The 25,995-nt window shown below is 43.7% G+C and overlaps 1 protein-coding gene across 11 annotated transcripts in view; it reads left to right on the top strand.

Annotated features, from left to right (window-relative positions):
• The window catches only part of PRUNE2 (prune homolog 2 with BCH domain), a 289,573-nt gene extending 268,810 nt beyond the window's left edge, over window positions 1–20,763 (top strand). For 4 of the 11 annotated variants that reach the window (XM_073543795.1, XM_073543798.1, XM_073543794.1 and 1 more), the window contains 2 exons: window positions 5,908–5,955; window positions 19,318–20,763. In XM_073543795.1, the coding sequence (XP_073399896.1) occupies window positions 5,908–5,955; window positions 19,318–19,348 (79 nt within the window). In that variant the 3' untranslated portion in view covers window positions 19,349–20,763. Of the gene's footprint in view, window positions 1–906; window positions 941–5,907; window positions 5,956–19,317 lie in introns of all 11 variants that reach the window. The other 7 variants (XM_073543802.1, XM_073543800.1, XM_073543796.1 and 4 more) reach the window with 3 other exon arrangements.
• Window positions 20,764–25,995: the final 5,232 nt, after the last annotated feature.

The following is a 25,995-nucleotide window of genomic DNA, read 5'->3' as shown; positions in this document are numbered from 1 at the left end:
CTGAGCAGATTAACCCCCTGCAGTGCTAAAAGAAACCTGCACCATTTAATATGAAGTTGAAGTGCTTGCAATCAGTGTACGGGTAGGAGAAATCAGACGCTGTGGTCTTCTGGCTCCGCTCTATCATGGTAAACTCGTGACAGATAGATTCCCTTTAAATAGGCTAAATTACACATTTTTGCTAATTTATACAGTATCGTGTTTTATTAAGCTATTAACACCATCATTTCTAAGATAGATACCATTTATGAGCATACCAGTAAAGGTAACTCTCCTACAAGATTGCTTATAATGATGACTTACATAAAGCACATTTTTGCTAGCTTGTAAATGACTTTTTGTGTGTAAGGGTAAAGTTTTGTCTTTGGCTCTATGCTCCAATGGGTGCATTAAAGCTACCAGTGTATCTATTAATGCAAAATTAGGGTTCATTTTTAATATGATTCTACATGGATTTGTATTTATCGTATGCCATGTTATATTGATCATATCCATCTTATGTTACAGTTCTCCGTTATAAAATATAGCATATCCAGAGCTAAAAGGGGTTAAGAATTAAAAGGGCATTTGGAGCAATAAATTCTTGTATTACTGAACAGTAAATTAACATTTCTGTGTATATATTTTGTGGTATCTTGGAGCCTATTTATTTGTGGAGGCTCCTTGTCGGCAGTAATCAGAATTTATTACAATGTCTCCCCTTACACCGAGCACAGTAATACCCTGTGATCACTCTTGAGGGAGCTGTAGATATGGTTTAGACAAGCCTGTCCATTGTACTTGGGTGCCTCTGTTGGTGGCCACAATAAATCAACGGGTCTAAGGAGCATAACATTTTTCTTCTTTCCCCCCCATCAGTCACAAACTGCTAACTATCTTATTGTATTCTATTTTTTCTCCAAAAAGTGTATGTATTTAGAAATACATATCGAAGAAAAAGGTAACAGTAACTTTATTCACAACAGCATGAAGAACTCTTTGGTTTCCATAACAGTTCTAAGTGCCAGTAACTAACCTCCTAACCAGCCATATGTAACTGAAGCCACTAACACAATGTCCAGTAACACTCCCTGTCTGGTGGATGACTAGCGCCTTCTCCACCCTGCTGCTTGTTCCAAGTCATTTATTGTCGCTCACCCACATAGTCTGTATTTAGACACAGTACACAAGCTCTATACTGTACACTCTTTTTCCACAATTATGTCATACTTGTGTTAAAAGGGAAACTAAGTGTGGCCACCACTGCCAGTAACAATAGCTTCATCATTCTATGCAATGATTCCATTAAAACATATGTATAATATAGACTGTACTTTCCTTATACTTAACTCTATTTATTATAAACCCAGCAAGACCATATTCTTCCTGGTAATAGAGCACGGAAATACATTGCCATTTGCTAGAACACTCTCTATCTTTTGTTTAATAAGTTTTGACAGAAAAGAACTTGATGTTCACTGGTAACATCTGGGGAACAGGAAGAAAAAAAAAATGATTCTTTTGTTAATGTAATAAACAAGAATGACTTACAGATTTATTCTCAAGGTAAAAGTTTAGCCAAACAGAAATGAATCCTCATTTTTAGCTGTTAAGCTGGTCCCAGTGTGGTGTTAATTCAGCAATGTGCATCACTAACATGGTTTTGTCAAAGAAAAAGAAAAGTATTGAGTTTAAAAAACACTCTATATTATTACTTGATGCCCTCAGATACCTTTTCTTTCAGTCATTGGGGTGGTGACTTTATCTTTTCAGTCACGGATCATTCAGTGTACTTTTGAAATTAGGCACGACCACAGCATTGCATTTGATTGCAGTGACTGGCCCGAAGTCAGACCAACCACACATCAAATCCCATGCGTGAGCACTGCCAATTCACTCCCCGGGCATGTGTACTGACTCTGGGTGTACAGCCCCAGCTTCATGTCAGATGCACTCATGGAACCAGTTTAGTAGCTAAAAAGGGGACAGGTTCCCTTTAATGCCTGCAGTGATATAAATATACACTGTATACAATTGTGCTCAAAAGTTTATATACCCGGCAGAATTTTTGCTTTCTTGACCTTTTTTTCAGAGAATATGAATGATAACACCAAAACTTTTTCTCCACTCATGGTTAGTGGTTGGGTGAAGCCATTTATTGTCAAACTACTGTGTTTTCACTTTTTAAATCATAATGGCAACCCAAAACATCCACATGACCCTGATCAAAAGTTTACATACCCCATTTCTTAATACCATGTATTGCCCCCTCTAACATCGACAGCTTGAAGTCTTTTGTGGTAGTTGTGGATAAGGTTATTTTCTCAGATGGTATAGCTGTCCACTTTTTTTGGCAAAAAGTCTCCAGTTCCTTTAAATTCCTGGGCTGCCTAGCATGAAAAGCGTGCTTGAGAACTCCCCAGAGTGGTTCAATGATATTGAGGTCAGGAGACTGAGATGGCCACTCCAGAATCTTCACTTTGTTCTTCCATAGCCAATGACAGGACAACTTGGCCTTGTGTTTTGTATCGTTGTCATGTTAGAACGTCCAAGTACGTCCCATGCGCAGCTTCTGGGCTGATTACAAATTTGCCTCCAGTATTTGCTGATAACATAGCTGGTATAAACCAGGTACAGCATTTTATAATAGGGGTATAATAAAAATGCTTGAAGAGTGGTAACATTCCTCAACAATGACAATGAAATGTAATTCTAGGAAGTATTTGGCTGCAACACTAAAGGGGTTGTCTACTCCTTAGGATAGGTCATCAATATCAGATTAGAGGGATGCAAAAACCGTCACCCCACTTATCAGCTGTTCTTGGTGCCGGATAGATGTTGTTAGTTGCAACGGCAACGTGGAACCACACAGCTCAGTCAACTGTATAGAGGCTGCAGCGGGATTCTTCAGATCCACTCTTTTTCATTCCACAGGGGTGGATGTGCAGTACCCTGCCGGGGTCTCTCTGCAGTGGACAGAGATAATTGGTGGGGGTGCACCCCCACCGACCAGAAATTGATGACTTATTCTCTGGATAGGTCATCAATATAAAGGTGACTTTTCATTCTTCTCCTTACTTCAAGATGAGCCTGTGATAGACTGGAGTTTGTACACTTCTGCCAATCAGAGGAGGCAGATCAGCCGAGAGAGTAGCTTCACCCATGATGAGACAGGAGGTGTGTTTCAGACTATTTCAGGCACACTGTAGGCACTGTGGCTATTCTGTTGTCACACACCACAGCAATGTCCAAAAGGCGCGGTCTTGTCCTTTGTTTTAAAGGTCACATAACTTCTAATGTGAAACATAGGGGAACTTTTTACAAGCATGTAGTAAATAAAAAAAGATATTAAACCACTTATTAGCATTATCACAAGACTAAGTGAACTTGCCTGAAAAAATAATCATATCATATAATATGATTACAGGTTGGGCCATTTATATGGATACACCTAAATGTAATGGGCATGCTGAATTTGTAGAATGGGCAAAACAAAAATTGGAACAGGACCCTCAGTTTACGCAGAACATTATGTTCAGTGAAGAGGCAAACTTTTTTAGGTGGGCCATTTATATGGATACACCTAAATAAAATGGGAATGGCAACAGTTTTCTTGCGTCGGGTGTCTTGCATTGAAATCTGCTGCAATGACCCGGGTACTGCGTTCACCAGACATCAACACAATTTCTATCCGCTTCTCACTTGTTAACCTCTGTCAATGGCTGTAAACAAAGAGATACTTATAAATACCAAACAATAGATGTGGATTCACTGCGCTGCTTTACTCTAAGAAAGCTGAAAACAAAGATATAGAGATTTGTGTACCATATTGGTACACCTTTTAGGCACCCGCTGTTACTGGGTGGCAATGAACTAAGTACTTACTTGTAAGTAGGAGCTTGATGGAAATGCTGCGCTTCGTTAGCAGGCAAAGGGACCGCGGTGTGAAGACCGAGGAATACGTTCCCACTGTGCTAGTGAGTGCTGACGGAGGTCTAGTGGGTCGCCCTCCCAGGGCTGTGGGGTACTCGGTACCGGGCCGGTGTCAGGGGGATGTGTCACAGCAGCGGTGACCCGGTCCGTGGCCCTGGGTGCCCAAGCAATGGGGAGATGTAGTTAATGGTAGAATAGTTCGTGACGCCACCCATGGTGTTTGGCAAATATGGTGTTAGGCCAACGCTGCATACAGATCCGCTGGGACTGATGGTATGTGCAGCTTAGATGGTAAAGCTCCCCACAGGTGGAGCTGTAGTCCCAGGGCAGTGTAGATGTAGCTGGCACGGGGATGTAGCAGTGCCGAAAGCGTAGGAAACAGACAAGACCCAGCGGTTGCAGTTTCTGTACCTTTACTGAGTATATGTAGACCAGAGTCCTGATTACAGATGGTATTGGAGCAGGTTAGCCTGGAAGCAGATCAGGATTCTCTCTCAGCAGAAGGGCTGTGCAGTCTCCTTCCTAGCGCTTTGTAGTGTGAAGCACTCCAGTACTTAGTTACTCTGAAATGCCTCTCTTCAGATGTTCCTAGAACTTTACTTGTATGACAGACAGCTGTAGCCTCTCTCGGGGACTCCTCTCCTGAGTCCTGGCTTTCTATTCAATTGCTGTTGTGTCCCAAGTCTTTGGTGAGAGCAGGGCATTTACAGCCTCCTACTCCTCTGGTATCTGTGGCAGGACCGTTAGTATCCGTACCACCGTGGAGACCAGGCTCCAGTCTTTGCGCTCTAGCGGTGAGGGAGCTCTCCTCCCGGAGCTCAACCTCCACCCCGCTCCACACGTCTGCACAGATGGACCTCCTCACACTATCTGCACCCTACTTCCTCCTGGCCCTCAGAGAGCACTCTTCACCTTAATCTTGGTTCAGAGCTCCCCCTGCTGTCCTGGAGTGGAACTGTGTTGTGTGCATTAGGTTTACTGCTGGAGAGACCCATCACTGCCTCCAAGCCTGGAATTACCCTCCCCTGGAGGAAGGCAAAGCCAGTGTGGTGACCATACTCCTGGGGGCGCTACACTAGCGCATGGGGGAGTGGGATACAAGGACGCGTGTATGAAGAAGTTTGCGGTGGGCTCCGGCCGAAAGCACTGCCGCTAGCAAACTGCAGGAAGCTGGGAGTGTGACGTCACATAGCTGGCTGCTAGGCTGGACGGGTGCTAGTGTGGGTCAATTCTAACCGACGCGTTTCGAGGGACACGGTCCCTCTTCTTCAAGGTTACAGGAATTATCCCTAATTTGTCCTTAAAACTTGTAAATAACTCATGAAAGAATAAAGTTACATTAAAACCAAGCACACCATTGTTTTTCCTGTGACATTCTAAATACGTTTGATGTGTCACATGACCCTCTTCCCATTGGAAAAAATAAAGTTGGATCCAAAATGGCCAACTTCAAAATGGCCGCCATGGTCACCACCCATCTTGAAAAGTTTCCCCCCCTCCCATATACTAATGTGCCACAAACAGGAAGTTGATATCACCAACCATTCCCATTTTATTTAGGTGTATCCATGTAAATGGCCCACCCTGTGGGTATTTACTGTGTATATATATATATACTGTATATAGATATACATATATATATATATAATCTCAGATGTCACATCTAGCTGATAAATAGCAGTTTTGTTTATCTCATCACTGTATAGTTTAGTTCCTTGCTGCATTTCTGTATGGTAGGAATTTCCTATCTATCCTTCATGCACATCCTGGAATTCTGTAAATGTCATGCAATATATTATTCCTCACCTGGACAATGGTTTCCTCTCCATGTTGGTTTCCACGGTTTATGTGCTTTTTCTTGCAAACTTGTGTTCTTGTAAAGTTAATGTTTAGCTTCCATGCTTATATCAAAACGAGCGCATGTTCATCTTTTCCCTAAAAAGTACTGTAATTGGATCCCTTGACATGCCAATTGTTCTATTTTATTGCAACCAGAGCTGGATGTTTGCCTAAGGAGCCGGAAATGTCTTCCCTGGATCAGGAGTAAGAGTCTTCTCAGATATAGTTATATACATGTTTGCAATGCAGAGAAATGTGCACCATTCTACTACAGATTCCTACTAAATCTTCTAATGCAAAATAGTCAAGATTATTGCAGCATAATTCAGATTACTTATCGCCCCCTCCCTCTATCAAAAAATACACACAATTAAAGAGAAAATATATATAAAAGAACGTCGTGGAGCATTGTGATTACATGAGTTTACGTTGTTCACCCAGGTTCAGACGCTGCAGAGTGGTGATTGGGCAGTAGTGTACCAGAAAGCACAAAGGGAAGAACCCCTACAATATAATTTTACTAGCTTCTTGTGATCAATGTGGTCCTGTATGGTTTCAGTATATCTCTTTTGCTCCGTTGAGGGCTTTATGATGATTGTGTCTGTATAACATTATGCATTATTATTATTTTTATTTTTGGTGGATACAAATATTTTGCTCTGTCTTTCTATGGTAAATGTAATCTGATTTGGGGCATGATAATTAAATAATATAGCGCTAAAATAAATTAAAGGTGGGATAAATTGTTAACCACAGTCTGCATCTGGGGCATGATAACTGAAACGATACAGCGCTTTTATAAAATATATTAAATGTGGGTTGAAATCGCTATCCGCAGTGTACTGGCTTTGAGCGTTGGGTAGAATGACGCCTCTTAGCAACCTTGATATACTCTTGGTTGCTATGCCCCCGAGACGTATGATGCAGTCTCTGCACACCTCATTAGATGGGCGCTGAGCATGACGCTTCATTAGATGGGCGCTGAACATGATGCTTGTTTTCAGCAGCGTCGCTCAGCGCAGGTAGCCCCTCCCTCCGATGACACACTTCCGGGTCTATGGGACACAGATTGCGTTCCATTTGACATCCATCATGCAAGATAGTAGACCGGAAGTGGGTGGTCTATTGCGGCGCTGAATCTTTAAATAATGGCGCCGGATGCGCCCGGAGCAAGCGACACATTGCATTTGCCTCTTGGCCAGGGGGTGACTGGACCCCGATCTCTTGACCCCTGATGAACCCTCGCTACTTGAGAGGGGGAAACTCATTGGGTTTTTGCCATCATCAATGGCTGATAAGTATTTTTCTTTTTCTTATACACACTGCACTTGACAGACCACATGCTTGAGCCTGATTGGAGAAACTCGGGCAGCTATAAGAAATGGCACCTTATTGAGAATTAACTGTGCTGTATGGGGGAGTGCACATAATAATAATAATATAGTAAATTTTATTTCTATAGCACTGACATATTCCGCAGCACTTTACATTTCAGAGGGGACTTGTACAGACAATAGACATTACAGCATAACAATAATCACATAGATCATAACAGATACCAAGAGGAATGAGGGCCCTGCTCGCAAGCTTACAATCTATGAGGAAAAAAGGGGAGACACGAAAGGTGGGTGGTAACAGTTGCCCTGATTGTGTGGAACAGCCATAATGTTAAGTGTGTAACAGTACGGATGCAGAGGGCTAATGGATGCATAAAGCATGTGGGAACATGATGCGGGGAACCTGGTTATGGTAGAAAACTTTTGGATGTGCCACATAGGGATAGATTAGGTTAATGTGTTGAGGCAGTAGGCCAGTCTGAATAAATGCGTTTTCAGGGCACGCTTAAAATTGTGGGGATTGGGGACTAATCGTATTGACCTGGGAAGTGCATTCCAAAGAATTGGTGCAGCACATGTGTAGTCTTGAAGACGGGAGTGGGAGGTTCTGATTATTGAGGATGCTAACCTCAGGTCATCAGCAGAACGGAGGGCGCGGGTAGGATGGTATACTGAAGCAAGGGAGGAGATGTAGGGTGGTGCTGAGCAATGAAGAGCTTTGTGGGTGAGGGTAATAAGTTTGTACTTGATTCTGGAGTGGATGGGTAGCCAGTGTAATGACTGGCACAAGGTAGAGGCATCAGTGTAACGATTGGAGAGGAATATGATCCTGGCAGCTGCATTCAAGACAGATTGGAGGGGGGAGAGTTTGGTTAGAGGGAGAGCGATTAGAAGGGAGTTACAATAGTTGAGACGAGAATGAATAAGAGAAACAGTCAGAGTTTTTGCAGAGTCAAAAGTAAGAAAAGGTCGAATTCTAGAAATGTTTTTGAGGTGCAGATAACAAGAGCGAGCCAGTGATCGGATGTGGGGGACAAAGGAAAGCTCAGAGTCAAGTATGACCCCAAGACAGCGGGCATGTTGCTGGGGAGTAATAGTAGAACCACACACGGAAATGGCAATGTCGGGTATAGGTACATTAGTAACGGGAGGAAACACAAGGAGTTCAGTCTTTGACAGGTGCAGTTTCAGATATAGTGAGGACATGATGTTAGACACAGCGTTTAGACAATTGCCGGTGTTTTCTAGAAAGGCTGGCGTGATGTCAGGAGAAGAAGCGTATAATTGGGTGTGGTCAGCATAGAGATGGTACTGGATACCAAATCTACTGATTGTTTGACCAATAGGGGCAGTATACAAAGAGAAGAGGAGGGGGGGCCTAGGACTGATCCTTGAGGAACCCCAACAGTAAGGGGAAGATGAGAGGAGGAGGAGCCAGCAAAAGATACAGTAAAGGAGCGGTCAGAGAGATAGGAGGAGAACCAGGCGAGAACGGTGTCCTTGAGGCCAATGGAACGGAGCACAGTGAGGAGGAGCTGATGATCCACAGTGTCGAATGCTGCAGAGAGATCCAAGAGAATTAGCATGGATGTTATGATGAGTCACCGAAGGAGGAAAAAACAAAATACCAGCTAAGTCCAGAAAAAACCAGAGAGGTTGGCAGCTATCGGATTGCAGACCCCTGAACCTATCCACAACAACTAGCAGTAGCCGTGGGGGGTTCCTACGGTGCCCTAGACCCCTCGATCACAGCCGGAGAACTATATAGCCTAAAGACAGAAAGGGGAAAAACTAAACTGCCCCAGAGCAGACCCCAAAGCAATAGGCAGCCCCCCAACATATAATGACGGTGAAGCAAGATGAAAACACTAACACAGATAGAAATATAGGTTGAGCAAATGATGGGGCCCAAGCTAACTACATAGGACAGGATAGGAAAGCTGCTGTCTGCCATCCGCAAAAACCCTATCAAAATGAGCCAACCGACTGATAAGAAAAACAGGCCCTGAAGTCGCTAGGCTTCAAAAGACTATACCAGCACTCAGGTATATTCTGAAGACAGAGCAAAATATCAACAGATCAGAGACAAAAATGGAATCCAGCTCACCCCCAGCCGGGGATGGCAGAACTCCCAAAAATCAAGGCAAAACAAAAACAAAACTGAAAAGTACAATGCAGAGCAGAAAAACTTAGCTTTGAGATGCAGGAATCAGACTGGTCTCCAAGAATCCAGCAGGAAAATCACCAGCCAGGAAGAAGGGCGTCAGCAGCCTTATATCCAGTCCTCAATTCCAGCCACCCAGTCATCATCCAGCTGCCCAGGTGTTTGGTAATCAGTCTCACTACCTTCTTTCACTAGAGGAGGGAGCTCATCAGACCTCAATGGTGAAGGGAAAAATGAACTCACAACACATGGAGTAATGACCATTTGATTTAGCTGATAGTAGATCATTAGAGACTTTAGTGAGGGCAGTTTCAGTAGAATGTAAAGAGCGGAAACCGGATTGGAGAGGGTCGAGAAGAGAGTTTTCTGAGAGATGGCGGATAAGACGGGAGTGGACCAGGCGTTCCAGGAGTTTAGAGATGAAGGGAAGATTAGAAACAGGTCTATAGTTAGCGGCACAGTTTTGGTCGAGGGATGGTTTTTTAAGTAGTGGATGTATGATGGCATATTTAAATGAGGAGGGAAAGATACCAGAAGAGAGAGAGAGGTTAAATATTTTAGTTAGGTGAGGGGTGACAGCAGGGGAAAGGGTCTGGAGTAGATGTGACGGAAATGGGTCACTGGTGCAAGTGGTTGGGCAGGAAGATGCAAGGAGCCTGCTTACTTCTTCTTCTGTGACTGGTTCAAAGTCAGATAGTGAGCTAGATGCAGTGGGGGAGGGAGGACAGTGCATGGTATGAGGTGACTGGGAGATAATTTCCTGTCGGATCTGGTTAATTTTTTCTTTGAAGTAATTGGCCAGATTGTCATCTCGAAGCTCCGTGGTAGGGGCCTGTACTCTTGGGTTGAGTAGAGAATGAAAAGTGTCAAAGAGACATTTAGGGTTATTGGACAGTGAAGTGATGACGGTGTTGAAATAGGTTTGTTTTGAGAGGTGAAGGGCAGTGTTGTATGTTCGAAGCATAAACTTATAATGGATGAAATCTTCGGGTAGGTTGGATTTTCTTCACAGACGTTCGGCGCACCTGGAGCACCGCTGCAGGAAACGTGTTTGCAGGGTCTGCCAGGGTTGTTGCCATCTGTGCTGTGGTGTTCTATGTATAGGAGGAGCAAATTCATCCAGGGCACTTTGAAGTGTTACATTGTAGTGCTTCAATGCAGAATCAGGACATGAAAGGGAGGAGATAGGGGCCAATGAAGACTGTAAGTTCTTCATAAGTTTCTGGGTGTTAATGGCCTGTATGTTTCTATAAATATGGACAGTGGGGGTGACCTGAGCAGCCGGGCAGTTCTTGATAGAGAATGAAAGAAGGTTGTGGTCAGAGAGCGGGAGAGGGGAGTTTGCAAAATCATCCACTGCACAAAGCCGAGAGAAGACCAAGTCGAGGGAGTTCCCGTCTTCATGCGCTGGAGAATTAGTAAGCTGCAAAAGGCCAAACGAGGAGGTTAGAGATAAAAGGTGAGTAGCAGATGGGGAGAGGGGAAGAGCAATGGGGATGTTGAAATCGCCCATGATGAGGGTAGGGATGTCACAAGAGAGAAAATGTGGAAGCCAAGAGGCAAAATGATCCAGGACCTGATGGGAGGGGCCGGGAGGACGATATACCACTGCCACTCGCATGGAGAAGGGGGTGTAGAGTCTGACAGCATGGACTTCAAAAGAAGGAAAGACAAGTGCACATTGTAATCTCTGCGAGCAATATTTTTTTTTGAGCCAGGTGTTTTCTGGCGAGGCAGACATAGCCTCATGCTACATGAGGGCTGCTCCTTCACCTGTGTGCCTTTATACTGCATACTATATGTGGAATTTTAGGTCCGTCAATCTATGTGCACTGTGTATTTATTGGACATTGTCTATAGGTGCTGTGCATTCATATTGAATGGTGTATGGGATACTGTCTTACCGATTAGCAGCTTATAAACATTTGTTTTGACTACGAGATAGGTATTATTAAGCTGTATTTGCTATATACCCTTATTTTGATTTCGAGATAAGATTATACTAGGGGGGTGTCATGTCGGACGCTATTCACACCACAGCGTCCGGCAGGCAGCGGTAGTTCCGTCTCCGTCCACTATAGCCTCAGTGGCGCCGGCTTGATTTTACTCAGGTTATCGGGGGTTAATCTAGCTGGAAATCAGGTGGGATGTTTGGTCACGCCCACGGTCTTTAAATAGTCGTGCTGGCCTGTGGGCATCGCCGATTATAGCTTGTGTTTTATGCCAAGTGGTTCCGGTCTGGAGAGGTGGTGTTGGAGAGAGAAATTCATATCTGGTGTCGTATGATCCGTTGTTACCTTTTCGCCTTCCTATATTTGTGCTTTGTTTTGCCCTGTTCACATTACAGTATTGTCAGGTGTGTTTGCGGCACGGTGTGGTCTAAAGGGCATGTCACACTAAGAGATATCGCTAGCAATATCGCTATAACTAGTGACGTTATAGCGATATTGCTAGCGATATCTCTGTGTCTGATACTTACCTACGACTGGCTCCCCCGCTGGTTATCGCTGATCGCGCGAGAACGTTCAGGACTGTTTCTCGTCGTCAGCTTCCTGTGGCGCTTCCTGCTGTGAGGACGAGCGACGAGTGGAGCCGGGCGGGAGGACGCAGGATCGCCTGGTGTGACAGGTAAGTAGCGATCCCCGTCCCCAGCGATGTCGCTAGTGAGATCTGCCTATGTGGCAGCTCACTAGCGACCACTTAGCGATGTACCAGCGATCCTGACCGCGTCATATCGCTGGTCGGGATCGCTGGTACATCGCTAAGTGTGACAGTACCTTAAGTTCTCCCTGTCTGTCATTACTGTGTGGGCTTTGTTGGTTTGACAACTCACTGGGTGGAGGGTGGAGGGTTCAGCTTAGGGCTGAGCAGGAGATAAGGAAAGGTTGGAGGCTCAGGCATTTGCACCATTAGCAAAAACCCTGGGTTGAGGGTCAGACAGGGTTTTCCCTAGTTTGAGGGACTCCGCAGGGGCCCCGGGTATTTCAGCCTCCTTTGACCTAAGAACCGCATAACATTATAATCGGCCCAACATTTTTCCATGGATTCCATGACTTCTATAAACCGCCAGTTGGTGGCGCTGTCCTTACAGGTCACCGAGTTAAAGGGGGCAGTTCAGCAGCAGGGCCTGGTTGTAGCTAATGTCCAAGCGGCTTCTGCTGGTGCAGGTGCAGAGCCAAAGATTCCGCTGCCTGAACGATTTTCTGGGGAACGCAGCAAATTTGTCATCTTTCGGGAGGCCTGCAAGTTATACTTTCGCATGCGCCCGGTCTCCTTAGGTAATGAGGCTCAGCGGGTGGGTCTGGTGTTATCATTACTGAGTGGGGACCCTCAAGCATGGGCGTTTTCTTTACCAGCCGACTCTGCTACGTTTCATTCGGTTGAGAATGTTTTTTCAGCACTCGGGCTCATTTATGATGATCCCGACAGATTGGCTTTGGCGGAATCTAAAATCCGCGCCCTCCGTCAGGGGGAACGTATGGTGGAAGACTATTGTTCAGAATTTCGCCGTTGGGCAGTAGACACACAGTGGAACGACCCTGCGCTGCAGAGTCAGTTTATTCATGGGGTTTCAGAAAGAGTTAAACAGGCCCTCCTGATGTATGAGACTCCTGCATCGTTAGAGTCTGCCATGAGTTTGGTGATTCGTATTGATCGTCGTTTGCGGCAAGGGGCACAGGAGACGCTGCCCCTGGGGGAAAGCAGGGGTGCAAGTGTGGTTGCTGCAGGTGAGCCCACGGAACCTATGCAAATCGCTGGGGTATCACATGTGCAGCGTCGCGTTCCTGGGTTCAGGAAGCATGGAGCATGTTTTTACTGTGGTAAAAGAGATCATTATGTAAATGCTTGTCCTGTGCTACCAAAGAAAGTCGCATCGGCGGAAAACTGGTAAGCTCAGAGGGTATGGAGGAGGCCCAACTGAGCGTATGCATATCCTCCATGATGGTATCTCAATGTATGCTCCCTGCCAGGGTTATTATTGCGGGCAGAGAGCTACCCATATCAGTGTTTGTGGATAGCGGTTCCACCACCAATCTCATGGATGAGGAGTTTGCACGCATGGCAGGTTTTAAGATCGAAAAACTCCCTCATCCTATTCGCGTGGTTACCATTAATGCCGCTCCCCTCCCACAGGGTGAGATTACTGAGTTTGTAGCTGAGGTTAAACTCCACATTGGGGTCCTACATTCTGAGTGGGTTACATGTAGGGTACTCAATAATCTCCCAGGGCAAATGGTCCTGGGTTTCCCATGGTTGTCCAAGCACAACCCGGTGATTGACTGGAGAACCCAGGACATAGTCCAGTGGAGCGGTTTCTGCCAGGAAAATTGCTTGGCCACATGTGTGTCCGCCGTGAAGTCCAGCCTTCCGGAGGCGTTGCTGGATTTTGCGGATGTATTCTCTGAGAGGGGTTGCTCAGAACTACCTCCACATCGAGCCTATGACTGTGAGATTAGGTTAAAGCCCGGGGCTAAATTGCCAAAGGCGAGGATGTTTAGTATTTCTGGTCCGGAGAGACAAGCTCTTAAAGACTACATTGCGGAGAGTTTAAGTAAAGGGCACATCCGGCCTTCATCCTCACCTGTAGCAGCGATGTTTTTCTTCATTAAGAAAAAAGATGGGGGGTTACGCCCGTGTCTGGATTTCCGGGAGTTAAACCAGATTACAGTCCGTGATCCCTACCCGATGCCGCTGATCCCTGATTTGTTCAACCAGGTGGCTGGTGCGAAGTGGTTTTCCAAACTTGACCTCAGGGGGGCATATAACCTCATAAGGGTCCATGAGGGGGATGAGTGGAAGATGGCATTTAATACCCCTGAGGGTCATTTTGAAAGCCTAGTTATGCCATTTGGGTTGACAACCGCGCCTGCTGTTTTCCAACATTTCAAAAATGATGTATTCGCTCATGTGCTGGGGAAATTTGTGATTGTGTACCTGGATGATATCCTCATCTATTCGAGCGACGAGGACACTCATTTAGAGCATGTCAGGCAGGTGTTACAGTTGCTCCATGAGAATAAGCTCTATGCTAAGCTTGAAAAATGCATATTTTTTGTTCAGGAGTTGCCTTTTTTGGGTTATATTGTATCCGCCGCAGGGTTTAAAATGGACGCCGCGAAGGTGCAAGCGGTGCTGCGATGGGAACGGCCTGATAATCTAAAAGCGCTCCAGCGGTTCCTTGGGTTTGCCAACTATTATAGGAAGTTTATTAAGAATTTCTCTACGATAGCCAAACCGCTCACGGACATGACGAAAAAAGGTACCAATCTCGCTATCTGGTCTGATGATGCGGTGCGTGCATTTGAGCTTCTGAAAAACAGTTTGGTTCAGCCCCCATTCTGGTGCAACCGGACGTATCTAAACCTTTTACGGTGGAGGTCGATGCGTCTGAGGTGGGAGTGGGGGCAGTACTGTCACAGGGCTCGTCCTTGAGCAATATGCGTCCATGCGCCTACTTCTCCAAGAAGCTGTCGCCTGCCGAACGGAATTACGACATCGGCAACAGGGAGTTGTTGGCCATCAAATTGGCTTTTGAGGAATGGCGACACTTCCTGGAGGGGGCGGCCCACCAGGTCACGGTTATCACCGACCATAAAAACCTGCTCTATCTGGAGTCGGCCAAGCGTCTGTCTCCCAGGCAGGCTCGCTGGGCATTGTTTTTTACATGTTTTAACTTTCTGGTGACTTACCGTCCTGGGGCTAAAAACACCAAGGCGGATGCCTTGTCCAGGTGTTTTCCGGGGGGAGAACCTCGGGAAGATCCGGTACCCATCCTCCAGGAAGGTGTAGTGGTTTCGGCTCTCACGACTGAGGTAGAGGCGGAGATTGCCGAGGCCCAGGAGGAGGTACCGCCAGGACTTCCCACTAATAAGTCATTCGTACCCCTTCATCTTCGTCTTAAAGTGTTGGGGGAACACCACGACTCTGTCCTGGCCGGTCATCCAGGGGTTAGGGGCACCTTGGAGCTGGTATCGCGCCGCTTCTGGTGGCCAAAAATCCGGCAGGACGTGGTCTCATACGTGACAGATTGCATCACGTGCACCAGGGCCAAGTCGCCCAGAACCCGTCCTGCTGGCACTCTACAGCCTCTGGGGATACCTAGTAGGCCATGGACAGAAATCTCCATGGACTTTATCACGGACTTGCCTGCCTCGGCGGGGAACACGGTCATCGTGGTGGTGGTTGATCGATTTTCGAAGATCGCGCATTTTGTGTCGTTGCCTTCCTTGCCCAACGCGAAGACGTTGGCTCAGGTCTTTGTGCAGGAGGTGGTCAGACTACACGGAGTTCCGTCGGACATAGTGTCTGATAGGGGGACCCAGTTTGTGGCGAAGTTTTGGAAAGCTTTTTGCTCACGATTGGGGATCAAGTTGTCTCATTCGTCGGCGTTTCATCCGCAGTCAAATGGTCAAACTGAGCGCATGAACCAAAATCTGGAGCAGTATTTGCGATGTTTTGTGTCTGACAACCAAGAGGAGTGGTCGACGTTCCTTCCCTTGGCCGAGTTCGCATTAAATAATCACCGCCAAGAATCATCGGGAGAGTCTCCGTTCTTTTGTGTTTATGGGCACCATCCTCAATTTTGTACCTTACGTCAGGGGGGCTCTGGGGGCGTCCCAGAGGAGGACCGGTTAGGAGTTCAAATATCATCGGTCTGGAGGAGTATGAAACAGCGATTGCTGAGCATGAGTGCAAGGTACAAACGTGTGGCTGACGCTAGACGCGTGCCAGGTCCGGACCTGTGTGTGGGTGATTGGGTGTGGTTAGCTACTATAAACATAAAACTCAAAATTCCATCATTGAAATTGGGTCCAAGGTTTATTGGCCCTTTTAAGATTGCTGCCATCATTAACCCGGTTGCTTATCTGTTGGAACTTCCTGCGGTATACAAGATACACAACGTGTTTCACAGGGCTTTATTGAAAAAGGTGGTAGGCTCTGTGGACACGACGCCGATGCCACCTCCAGTCATGGTGGATGGCGATTTAGAGTTTGAAGTCTCCAAGGTGGTGAACTCTCGAATACTGCGCCGTTCTCTTCAGTATTTGGTACAATGGCGGGGGTATGGTCCGGAGGAGAGGTCTTGGGTACCAGCCTCGGACATACATGCGGATCGGCTGGTCAGTTCCTTTCACTGCCGTCATCCGGACAAGCCGGGTCCTATGAGTCTTGAGGGCCCTGGGGTCCCTCGTAGAAGATGGGGTACTGTCATGTCGGACGCTATTCACACCACAGCGTCCGGCAGGCAGCGGTAGTTCCGTCTCCGTCCACTATAGCCTCAGTGGCGCCGGCTTGATTTTACTCAGGTTATCGGGGGTTAATCTAGCTGGAAATCAGGTGGGATGTTTGGTCACGCCCACGGTCATTAAATAGTCGTGCTGGCCTGTGGGCGTCGCCGATTATAGCTTGTGTTTTATGCCAAGTGGTTCCGGTCTGGAGAGGTGGTGTTGGAGAGAGAAATTTATATCTGGTGTCGTATGATCCGTTGTTACCTTTTCGCCTTCCTATATTTGTGCTTTGTTTTGCCCTGTTCACATTACAGTATTGTCCGGTGTGTTTGCGGCGCGGTATGGTCTAAGTTCTCCCTGTCTGTCATTACTGTGTGGGCTTTGGTGGTTTGACAACTCACTGGGTGGAGGGTTCAGCTTAGGGCTGAGCAGGAGATAAGGAAAGGTGGGAGGCTCAGGCATTTGCACCATTAGCAAAAACCCTGGGTTGAGGGTCAGACAGGGTTTTCCTTAGTTTGAGGGACTCCGCAGGGGCCCTGGGTATTTCAGCCTCCTTTGACCTAAGCCCCGCATAACAGGGGGTGCTTGATTGATAATTGTTGTTTATCAACTTTTTTGGTAAGACGTTTTTTGGAAGGTATATTTACCCCTCATTTCTCCTTTTTTATAGAAGCTGTCAGCATTTTTTGACTACAAGATAAGTCTTAATAAGCTGCATTCATACTTGACTTCGAGATAAGATTTACACTACGAGATAAATTTACAGCACTATAGCACTTTTTTATTATTGTCCTCGGTATCATAGGTGTGAGTGTGGTTTTTCTTTTTGTGTCCTTTTTTGTATACGCAGGGTGGTCTAGGGCAGTTCTAGGGACGCCGACGTTGAGCGGGGGTGCCATGTCATCTACAACTAGGGTGCCAACCTCCGCAGTCAGGAAGGGCTGTACTAGGGTATACAAGGGCATTATAGTCTGTTGCCCCTCTGATATATATGGATTTTTAAAAATTTTCGCTGCTTGATTGATACTGGACCCCCTGGTATTGTGTGATTTCACATATATATGTTTTTTTTAATCATTAAATTAAAAGTTATATTTTAGGGGTTCTTCCCTTTGTGCTTTCTGGTACACTACTGATTTTGTGAACCCTAAATTATTCTTCTTGAGGTTTATAATAGTGATTGGGCATTGTCATAGAGAGGAAGTACTACAGATGAGATCACGCTGTTCACCCAGGTTTAGATGATGTCAAGCAGCGTTTGGCAGCATTATAGAGGGCAAGAACTATGAGATTGGACAACGCCATAATTGGGGAGGACTATACACCCCAAGAGAAACTTTTGTGAATTGCCCTCTTGGACCACAAACAAACTTGGTGCCAAAAAAATAAAAAATCATGTCACAGAAGTGGGTCGAAAAGGACGAACACAAAAGGTTCAGGGGAGCAAGGAAATTTTGGCAAGAGAACAAACTCATTTTTTGGGGACATGTGACATGTCCTCATTAAAGGGATTCTCCAGGACTATAATATTGATGACTTGTCCTTAGATAGTTTAATTGGAGATACTGTTTATTCCTTGGGAGATGAGCTGCATCACCTGATGTCAACCATTGCACGGTGTATGGAGCTGTGGAGTTCTGGCTGCATACATTGGGTAATTCCTTGCGCCCTGGACATGGTAAACAGTAATCAATATTCATGTCGACTACCTGACCTCTACTGATCTGATATTGATGATCTGACATACTGATATGTCATCAATTTTACAGCCCTGAATAAAAGTTTACTGACATTATTTTTATAGGTTTTAATTGCAGGAGACACTCAAATTTGCCTATCTAAGGTACACATGCATTATGTTTTTAACCCCTTTCCGACATTGGACGTAATAGTACGCCGATATTTAACTCCCCCTGTTTGGTGTAGGCTCCAGCGCTCAGCCCGCACCTTTCCGGGCACATGTTAGCTCATCTACAGTTATATATTTAAACTTTCAAATTTTTTTTCACCACTTAGATAAAAAAGAACCTAGACATGTTTGGTGTCTATGAACTCGTAATGACCTGGAGAATCATAATGGAAGGTCAGCTTTAGCATTTAGTGAACATGGTAAAAAAAAAAAAAAAAAACAACTGTGGGATTGCACTTTTTTTTGCAATTTCACCACACTTGGAATTTTTTTCCCGTTTTCCAGTACAAGATATGTTGAATCCAATGGTGTCGTTCAAAAGTACAACTTGTCCCAAAAAAAAACAAGCCCTCACATGGCCATATTGACTGAACAATAAAAAAGTTATGGCTCTGTGAATAAAGGGAGCAAAAAACGAAAACTCAAAAATGAAAATACCTCCGGGGTTTAAGGGGTTAATTATCATGTGCAAATAGCCAGATATCATTGACATGACTTAAAGGGCGGGAGCATGATACCTATAGTCTGTGCTCGCGCCCTAGCATGCACTTCTTAATAAGATGTAAGCAGCACCGAGGTGACTCTTTAACTCCACTAAACAAAGCATAAACTACTAAATATAATACATTCACACTTCAAGTACAGATGTAGTAGAGCTAACATTAAAACATACATTTCTTGTGTGCTTCATGACAACTCACTAATTACTCAGTGTATTTACCTTTTAGACTTGGTCATTCATAAAGGCTGCATATTCTAATAATGCAAAGAATTATACAAAACCACAGCTCAGCTCTTCTGCACCTGTATGCATGTTTTTGTCAGTGTCAGCATCATTATTTTGCATGCCCCACAGTATCGTATTACCTGTATACACTATATCCATGAGATAGTTCACTAATAATGGCATATTCTGTTTTCCTAAAGATTCGAGAAGAAAAATGAAGACAACGTATAACGCTATGGGACACAGGAGTTGCAACTCTTCATGGATATTTCTTCTTGTTTTATTTTGTGGATGTATAGGCCAAGATATCTTATGTACTTTATTTTTTAAAAGTGTAATTTAATAATAGAATGAAATAAGGAGATCTCTTTAATCTAAAATGGCATCAAGCTGGAAACAAGCTGAGTCATTCTGCTTAGCGGGAAAGTGATGTATTTCATAAGAGTCAGAAGAAAACAAAGTATCTGACTCAATATTTACTATGGTGAAACATCATGTTTTTGTTTTATGGTCGTTGGGTTTTGAGGCAACTTTAAAAATATGTTTTTACTTAGTATATCTTAATCCTACCAATGTTAAAAATAAATGTTAAAGCACCACTCCTGATTCTTTTTTATTTTAGCGCTGGAGCAGTATCGAGAATGTAAGTTCCCTGACTTTAGTATTATACATAACCACTCACCGTCTTCAACTTTTCCCAGCACCGCTTCAGTCCCGCAGTGCCATCTTATGACCGCAACTTCTGACTGACCGGAAGGTAATGGTCACAAGCATTCAATGTAAGTCTATGAAGCCTTAGTCTGATTCTCATAGACTTGCGTTGAGAAGTGACCTCCTGCTCACCCAGAAAGCACTGGATTCAGCAGATCACAGCCAGCAGAAGACTGACCAGAGTGGCGCCAAGAACAATAGAAGATGGCAGCTGGTAAGTATCTTACTAGAAGCAGGGAACATGCATTAGTGATGACGTTCCAATTGTGAAATAAAAAGCCCCGCCGGAGTGGTGCTTGACAAAAGCAATGACACAATCCCAAATATCGCACAATTACTTAATACACCTCAAAGCCATCTTTAAAGTAGATATTGCCCATTGTACACAATCACAATTTCAACGCTATATGTTGGCCAAATACAGTTGCCGAAATGATGATGCAATAAAGTAGCACCATCCCCATACATTGGTACCGTGCCTAACAAACAGCACCACTCAATGCCTTAAGACATACTAACATACAGGAGCAACACCCAGCTCTATGCAGAAAGTAAGTAATGACAGTGCTATACACTGCAAATGTGGTTACTGGCTGTCACAAGCTTCAATGGTCAACAGTGGCTCCCCCTTCAGCAGGAGCAGAGAGATGGCGGCCGCACAGATGGCACACCCCACATCCAGCACTGTGCACCATAGTAACTATTGAATCCTTTTACCTATATTAAAAGCAACCTGTAAGCAGCGCAGAAGGCATCCATATAGCTCGTTATTTTATAGTAGGCTAGTAACATGCTCTATAAACTTCATTCTGCATGCCAATAGTCTCTATCATACATGCATAAAGAATAAATGTATCTGCTGCATTGCATTGTTCATGATTGCTCCATAATTGTTCCATTCACTGTAATGAAAAATAATTATTGAAGAAATTAAACACTCTGAGTGTGATCAGTCCCTAAAGAGGGTCATCAACTGCTGGACAACCTCTGATTAATCAATTCAGTACCCCATTGAAAATAAAACCAATGCATACACACCTTCTGCAGCAACGCTCTTCCAGCAATCGGGGGGCGGGTGACATAGACATAATATTGGTGTGTCATGAAACCACTGCAGTCCATCAGCGGTCTCTGAATGACAGTAGCTTATGAAAATTCCGAAGCAGTCGTCCTCTCTAATAAAATAGAGATCACCTGATGCAACAATGTCATGTCTCCCACCAGCACTCTGAAATAGCTGGAACGGCGCAGGGGTAGTCCACAGTACTGGACAGTCCCTTTAAGGAAAATGATAAAAAAAGTCACCTTTTATTTTTATGTTAACCATTTACTCACAACAACTTCAACTGATTTCTTCATTTAAAGGGGTTTTCGGGCATATGCATCAAATATAAACACTGAGTAGGATTTGGTATTCGTTGATGCAAATATTATATATTTATCGTAATTAACATACAGAAAGAAGCTGCCAGATATCAAGGCTTTTTCAAAGTCACTTGTTTATTCATTTAAACTAAGCATTTTAAGGGTGTACAGCTCTCTTCTTCGGGTCAAATACTCGTATATACACGGCCATCAGTATTATTTTATACGCATGGTAAAAAAAAAAAAAGCATCAGAGGCAGAGAACATTCCCACTTCATGGTTAAAGGTGGGAAAAGTATACTTCCTCGCTTTGCGAGTTCTCCCTAAATAAATTAATTAATTAATTAAATGTACTGTAGTAATCAAATACATATATTCTGATATCACCAAAACAATTCATGTCTAGGTAGTATATTTGAACAATCTACATTTGTGCTACAAAATTTTGGCCAAATTGTAAGCAAATATATAGTGAATAGTGATGAGCGAGCATGCTTGTTGCTCGGGTTTTTCCGAGCATGCTCGGGTGATCTCCCGAGTATTTTGGCGTGCTCTGAGATTTAGTTTCTGTCACCGCAGCTGCATGATTTGCGGCTACTTGACAGCCTGAATACATGTGGGAATTCCCTAACAAACAGACAATCGCCACATGTATTCAGGTTGTCAAGTAGCCGCAAATCATGCAGCTGCAGCAACAGAAACTAAATCTCCGAGCACTTCTTAATACTCGGAGGACACCTGAGCATGCTCGGGGAAACCAGAGCAACGAGTATACTCGCTCATCTCTAATAGTGACCCATGTCTATAGAATACCAAGTCCTATAAAGTAATTATAACTAAAGCGAACCTGTCATTAAAGTTCATGCTGCCCTAATAATGGGCAGCATGAATAAGATCTCGGCTGTCAAGTTGCAGCCATGTGTGTCTTTTGCCTGTTCACATAGGTTTTCGAATTGCATGGACGTTATTCTCCACGTGGTTCCTATTACACTGTAGGGTCCCTTCAGATTCCAGAGCATTATGAATGTAAAATGTAAAAAATAAAAAAGTACTTACAGGTCACATCTCCGTCACCTGCCTGTATTTCACCTCATCTTCTGATCACTGGTGCTCATGCTCAAGTCCACTGCAAGCACGCAAAAGGTCATGGCATCATGACGCCACTACATGCATTTTGATCTTGTACACACATATGCAGGAACCTCCTTGACCTCCTCAGAGCTGGGAGTTCCAATTTAGCGTGAGCGTCCTGAGGAATTTAGCATGAATAGCAGCAAGCAGAAGATACTGCGAGGACCAGATTGATGATGTTGAGAAGTGGAAAGCCCTCAGGTGAGTATAAGGATTTCATGACCCTTTATAATTTAGAAAAATAGTGGCCAGCGCCCACCATTTTGTTGAATGCATGCGGAAACAAATTGCAAAAAATTGCAATTTGGCAAATGCTACTTTTTGTCAAATTCAATTTCGCTTGAATATATTTGCTCATCTCTAATTGACAGGTCTCTCCCTAATGGAGAAGCTGACTGGTGACCGCATCAAACTAGTCAAACAGACCAACAGTTACACAATGAATGAGCAAAGCAAAAGGACTTGTTTGTCGGGTGAGATGATTGTTAAGAAAAAATTGGCCTGAATGGACCCCTATCTATTTTCACCAACAGAAATTATTTTCTTCCTTATGACTTGTAATGTATTAATACAAATAATGAGGTTGACTTTCAGATACATATCAGTTTTCTGGCAGATGAGAAAAATTTCAAATAGATCAAATGGCCATTTACGCACCCCAATTTTATTATGTTTGTACAGAAACTGGTCAGACATCTCTGTAAGTGTCAATGTGTTCTAGATGCGCAGATTGCCAAAGTCTGTGACCCAAGTTTATGTTCCTTACATTGTTGTCTGACCTGTTTAAGCATTTTATCTTTGACATACCAGTCTGGATATGGATCTCACGTTACACAATAACTGAGATTAACCAAAGAGACCTCTCTATGACCTGTATTGTCTATGAAGGTACATAGACTTTGCCAATAGAATACTTACATGTATCCATACTTGGGTATAAGTATGGTTTATAATCATAGGTTTTATCTGTTTATTGGCTTATGTATGATTTTATGGGAAAACGTAACAGGGAAGTATTTCCTTCCAATCTGACCTTTTACCTTGGAGTTGGTTGGTTCTCTGCCATTCCCACATTTTAATATTAACCTGAAGGAAAGTGTTGGTCCGCTTTTCAAATACGTAGTCCAATTAAAAGCTGCAAAGAAGTTCTTTTGAAACATTTCGTTCTTTCCTTATTGTGCTCATGAGTAGCCTTTAAAGACCCATCACCATCTTCGTCTCTAGTGTCCTCCTACGTCAGTATATGTAAGCAAATAATACAAAATAGGAAAAATCTATTTTGGGGGGGGATCTGGAGGAGGTGGGGATATGGAGAAGGGAGGGTGCTGCTCAATTCTTTTGAATATGTAAGGATTTTATTTTTACTTCCAGAATAAAGATTAGCGAACACCGGTCCGGAGTGCATGGATTGTTGTCAGATCTACTTGGTCAAGAGTTACAGATGTACAACTAATTCATTTCTGTCTCAATGAATATTTAGTGATTACGTATATTTTGTAAGAAGTCATATTCTCCAATAACAAATTCCATATTCCAACATATGTAGCTAATTAGTTGAGACATAGGGCAAGACCTGATGACAGATCTATGACCAAAGGACCAACCCTTCCATCCGTTACCTCAGACGTGCCACTGTCTTCGGCCTCTCAGAGCACCAATTTCGTCCAGCTGTATAAATAAGAAATTAGGTCCATTGCCAGCACGTTCATTCCTAATATATAGCTGACTGAGCTTTCAGTATGCTATTTCACCAAATGATCCTATGGACATCATATAGCTATACGGTTTTACCAGTTATTAAAGAGTTTTTTCAGAGATCACAATAAAAGCTTGTCATTGACTAACGTAGTGTGCTATAATTTAGTGCTGATCGCGGGAACCGTGGCTGGAACAGTAGACTGTTTACAGAAGATATGATGGAAAGAGGCCTGTGTATATGGTCCTCCATCATGGAGATTTATTGCAGAAAGCTTTATTGGCTTTAATCTTCTTTATAACAAAGTCAACAAGCAGGAGGTGTAAAACCTACTGATATATGGAAAACTAACTTATATGCAGCAGATAAGTCAGCAGACATGAACATTTATCAGAGGTTTCACAGATTTGATGAATTCCTCTTGACCAGATTTTATGTCTTGTGACCAGTGAGAGATCTGTTCTGTATACAATCTATTTAGATCTTATGTCTAAGGCCAGGGTCACATTTGCGAGTGCAATGCGAGAAATTCGCAGGAGTCTCTCACCTCGATACCCGCATCTTTCCCGGCAGATAATGGCTGAAATATTCAGCCATCATCTGCCTCTAACAGCCACAGGTGGAGCGGAGCATTGCCCCCGGCTATTAACCTGTTAATTGCCGCTGTCAATCTCTGATAGCAGCATTCAGCACACACAGGCAGGAGGTCAAGAAAGGTTATTAGGATCAAGAAGTGTTTTTATAAACAATAACAGTGTTGCATAAAAAACTCTACATTCCGTGCACTGCCAGACACAGACAGAAGAGGGCTCCTGTGCAAGAACAATATATGGACTCTTTGCAGTCCAATAGTTCATCATCATTCCACAAGTTTTGGAGGTGGTTGTGGGCCTCCTTACCTCTAGGCCCCTATGTGGCTGCACAGGTTACATCAATGATATGTTTGCCCCTGATTCAGTTGTAGGTTGCATCTAACACTATAAAAATGATTGCTGATTAATGTTATAGTAGCATACTTGAAAAAATAATACACCTGAAACGTAATTTTTTTTTCTGTAATTGTTTTTTGCTTCCAATACAGACCATATCGTCACTTTTAAAAGGCAAAAATAATGTTCAAACCAAGCATAGGGTCTCGGTGCCACCTTGGAGTGGCCAAACAATAGAGTGCATCTACCAAGCTAGTTCTTTTGCATCTATCTCTGCTCCTCTTGATTGATAGCTCTGGCAGAGGGAAGGTTCATTAAACTGTCTGAGCATGCAAAAGATTCACTGAGCACTAGAATGGGTTTGATCAGTAATTTCGCATCAGCAGACATCTTTTACATTATTCTGCTACAGAAAAAGTATTGCTTTTTTTTCTTATTATATTGTCATTTATTATTTGCTTAATAAGGGAATGTAAAATACAAGATCCTTTTAAAATATCCAGCAAAACTACAGCTAAAATTCTAAAATGTGTGTGTCTCTTCCTTTACCTGTAATATATGTTTTGGGAATTTTTTTGCTTGTACCCTCTGACTTCCCTTCCGTATGTTTATGATGAATCCCACTTGGCAGGAAAATGATTCAAAACATGAATCTATCAGGAAATTGCTACATACTGAATTCTCTAGCAATATTTTGAAGTAGTATTTAGGATAGACACATTTAGGACTTGCATACAAGGGTGATAGCGCTCCTTAAGATCTCTGAGCACTCATTTCTTCAGTTTATGTTCCAATCTTGGTTTGAGTTACCAATATTTTTAGTCTATTTTGTAGATTTTTCTCCATACATTACACTATATTTTAGAGATATATAAGAAAAGTAAAAGTGGCAACATAGTCAAATTTAAAATACTGTTCCCAATCTATGGTATATTCACATGAGTTTAACCAACGACATGAAATATGTATTTATCACTATGTTATGGTTATATGTGCTTTCCTATGCTATCATTACTGCGTAATTAATTGTCAATGTTGTATTAAAG

This window comes from Dendrobates tinctorius, unplaced genomic scaffold (genome assembly GCF_039654945.1).
Source record: "Dendrobates tinctorius isolate UK_male_01 unplaced genomic scaffold, ASM3965494v1 ptg000134l, whole genome shotgun sequence".
Classification (NCBI taxonomy): Eukaryota; Metazoa; Chordata; class Amphibia; order Anura; family Dendrobatidae; genus Dendrobates; species Dendrobates tinctorius.
This window is presented reverse-complemented; position numbering and strand designations above follow the sequence as displayed.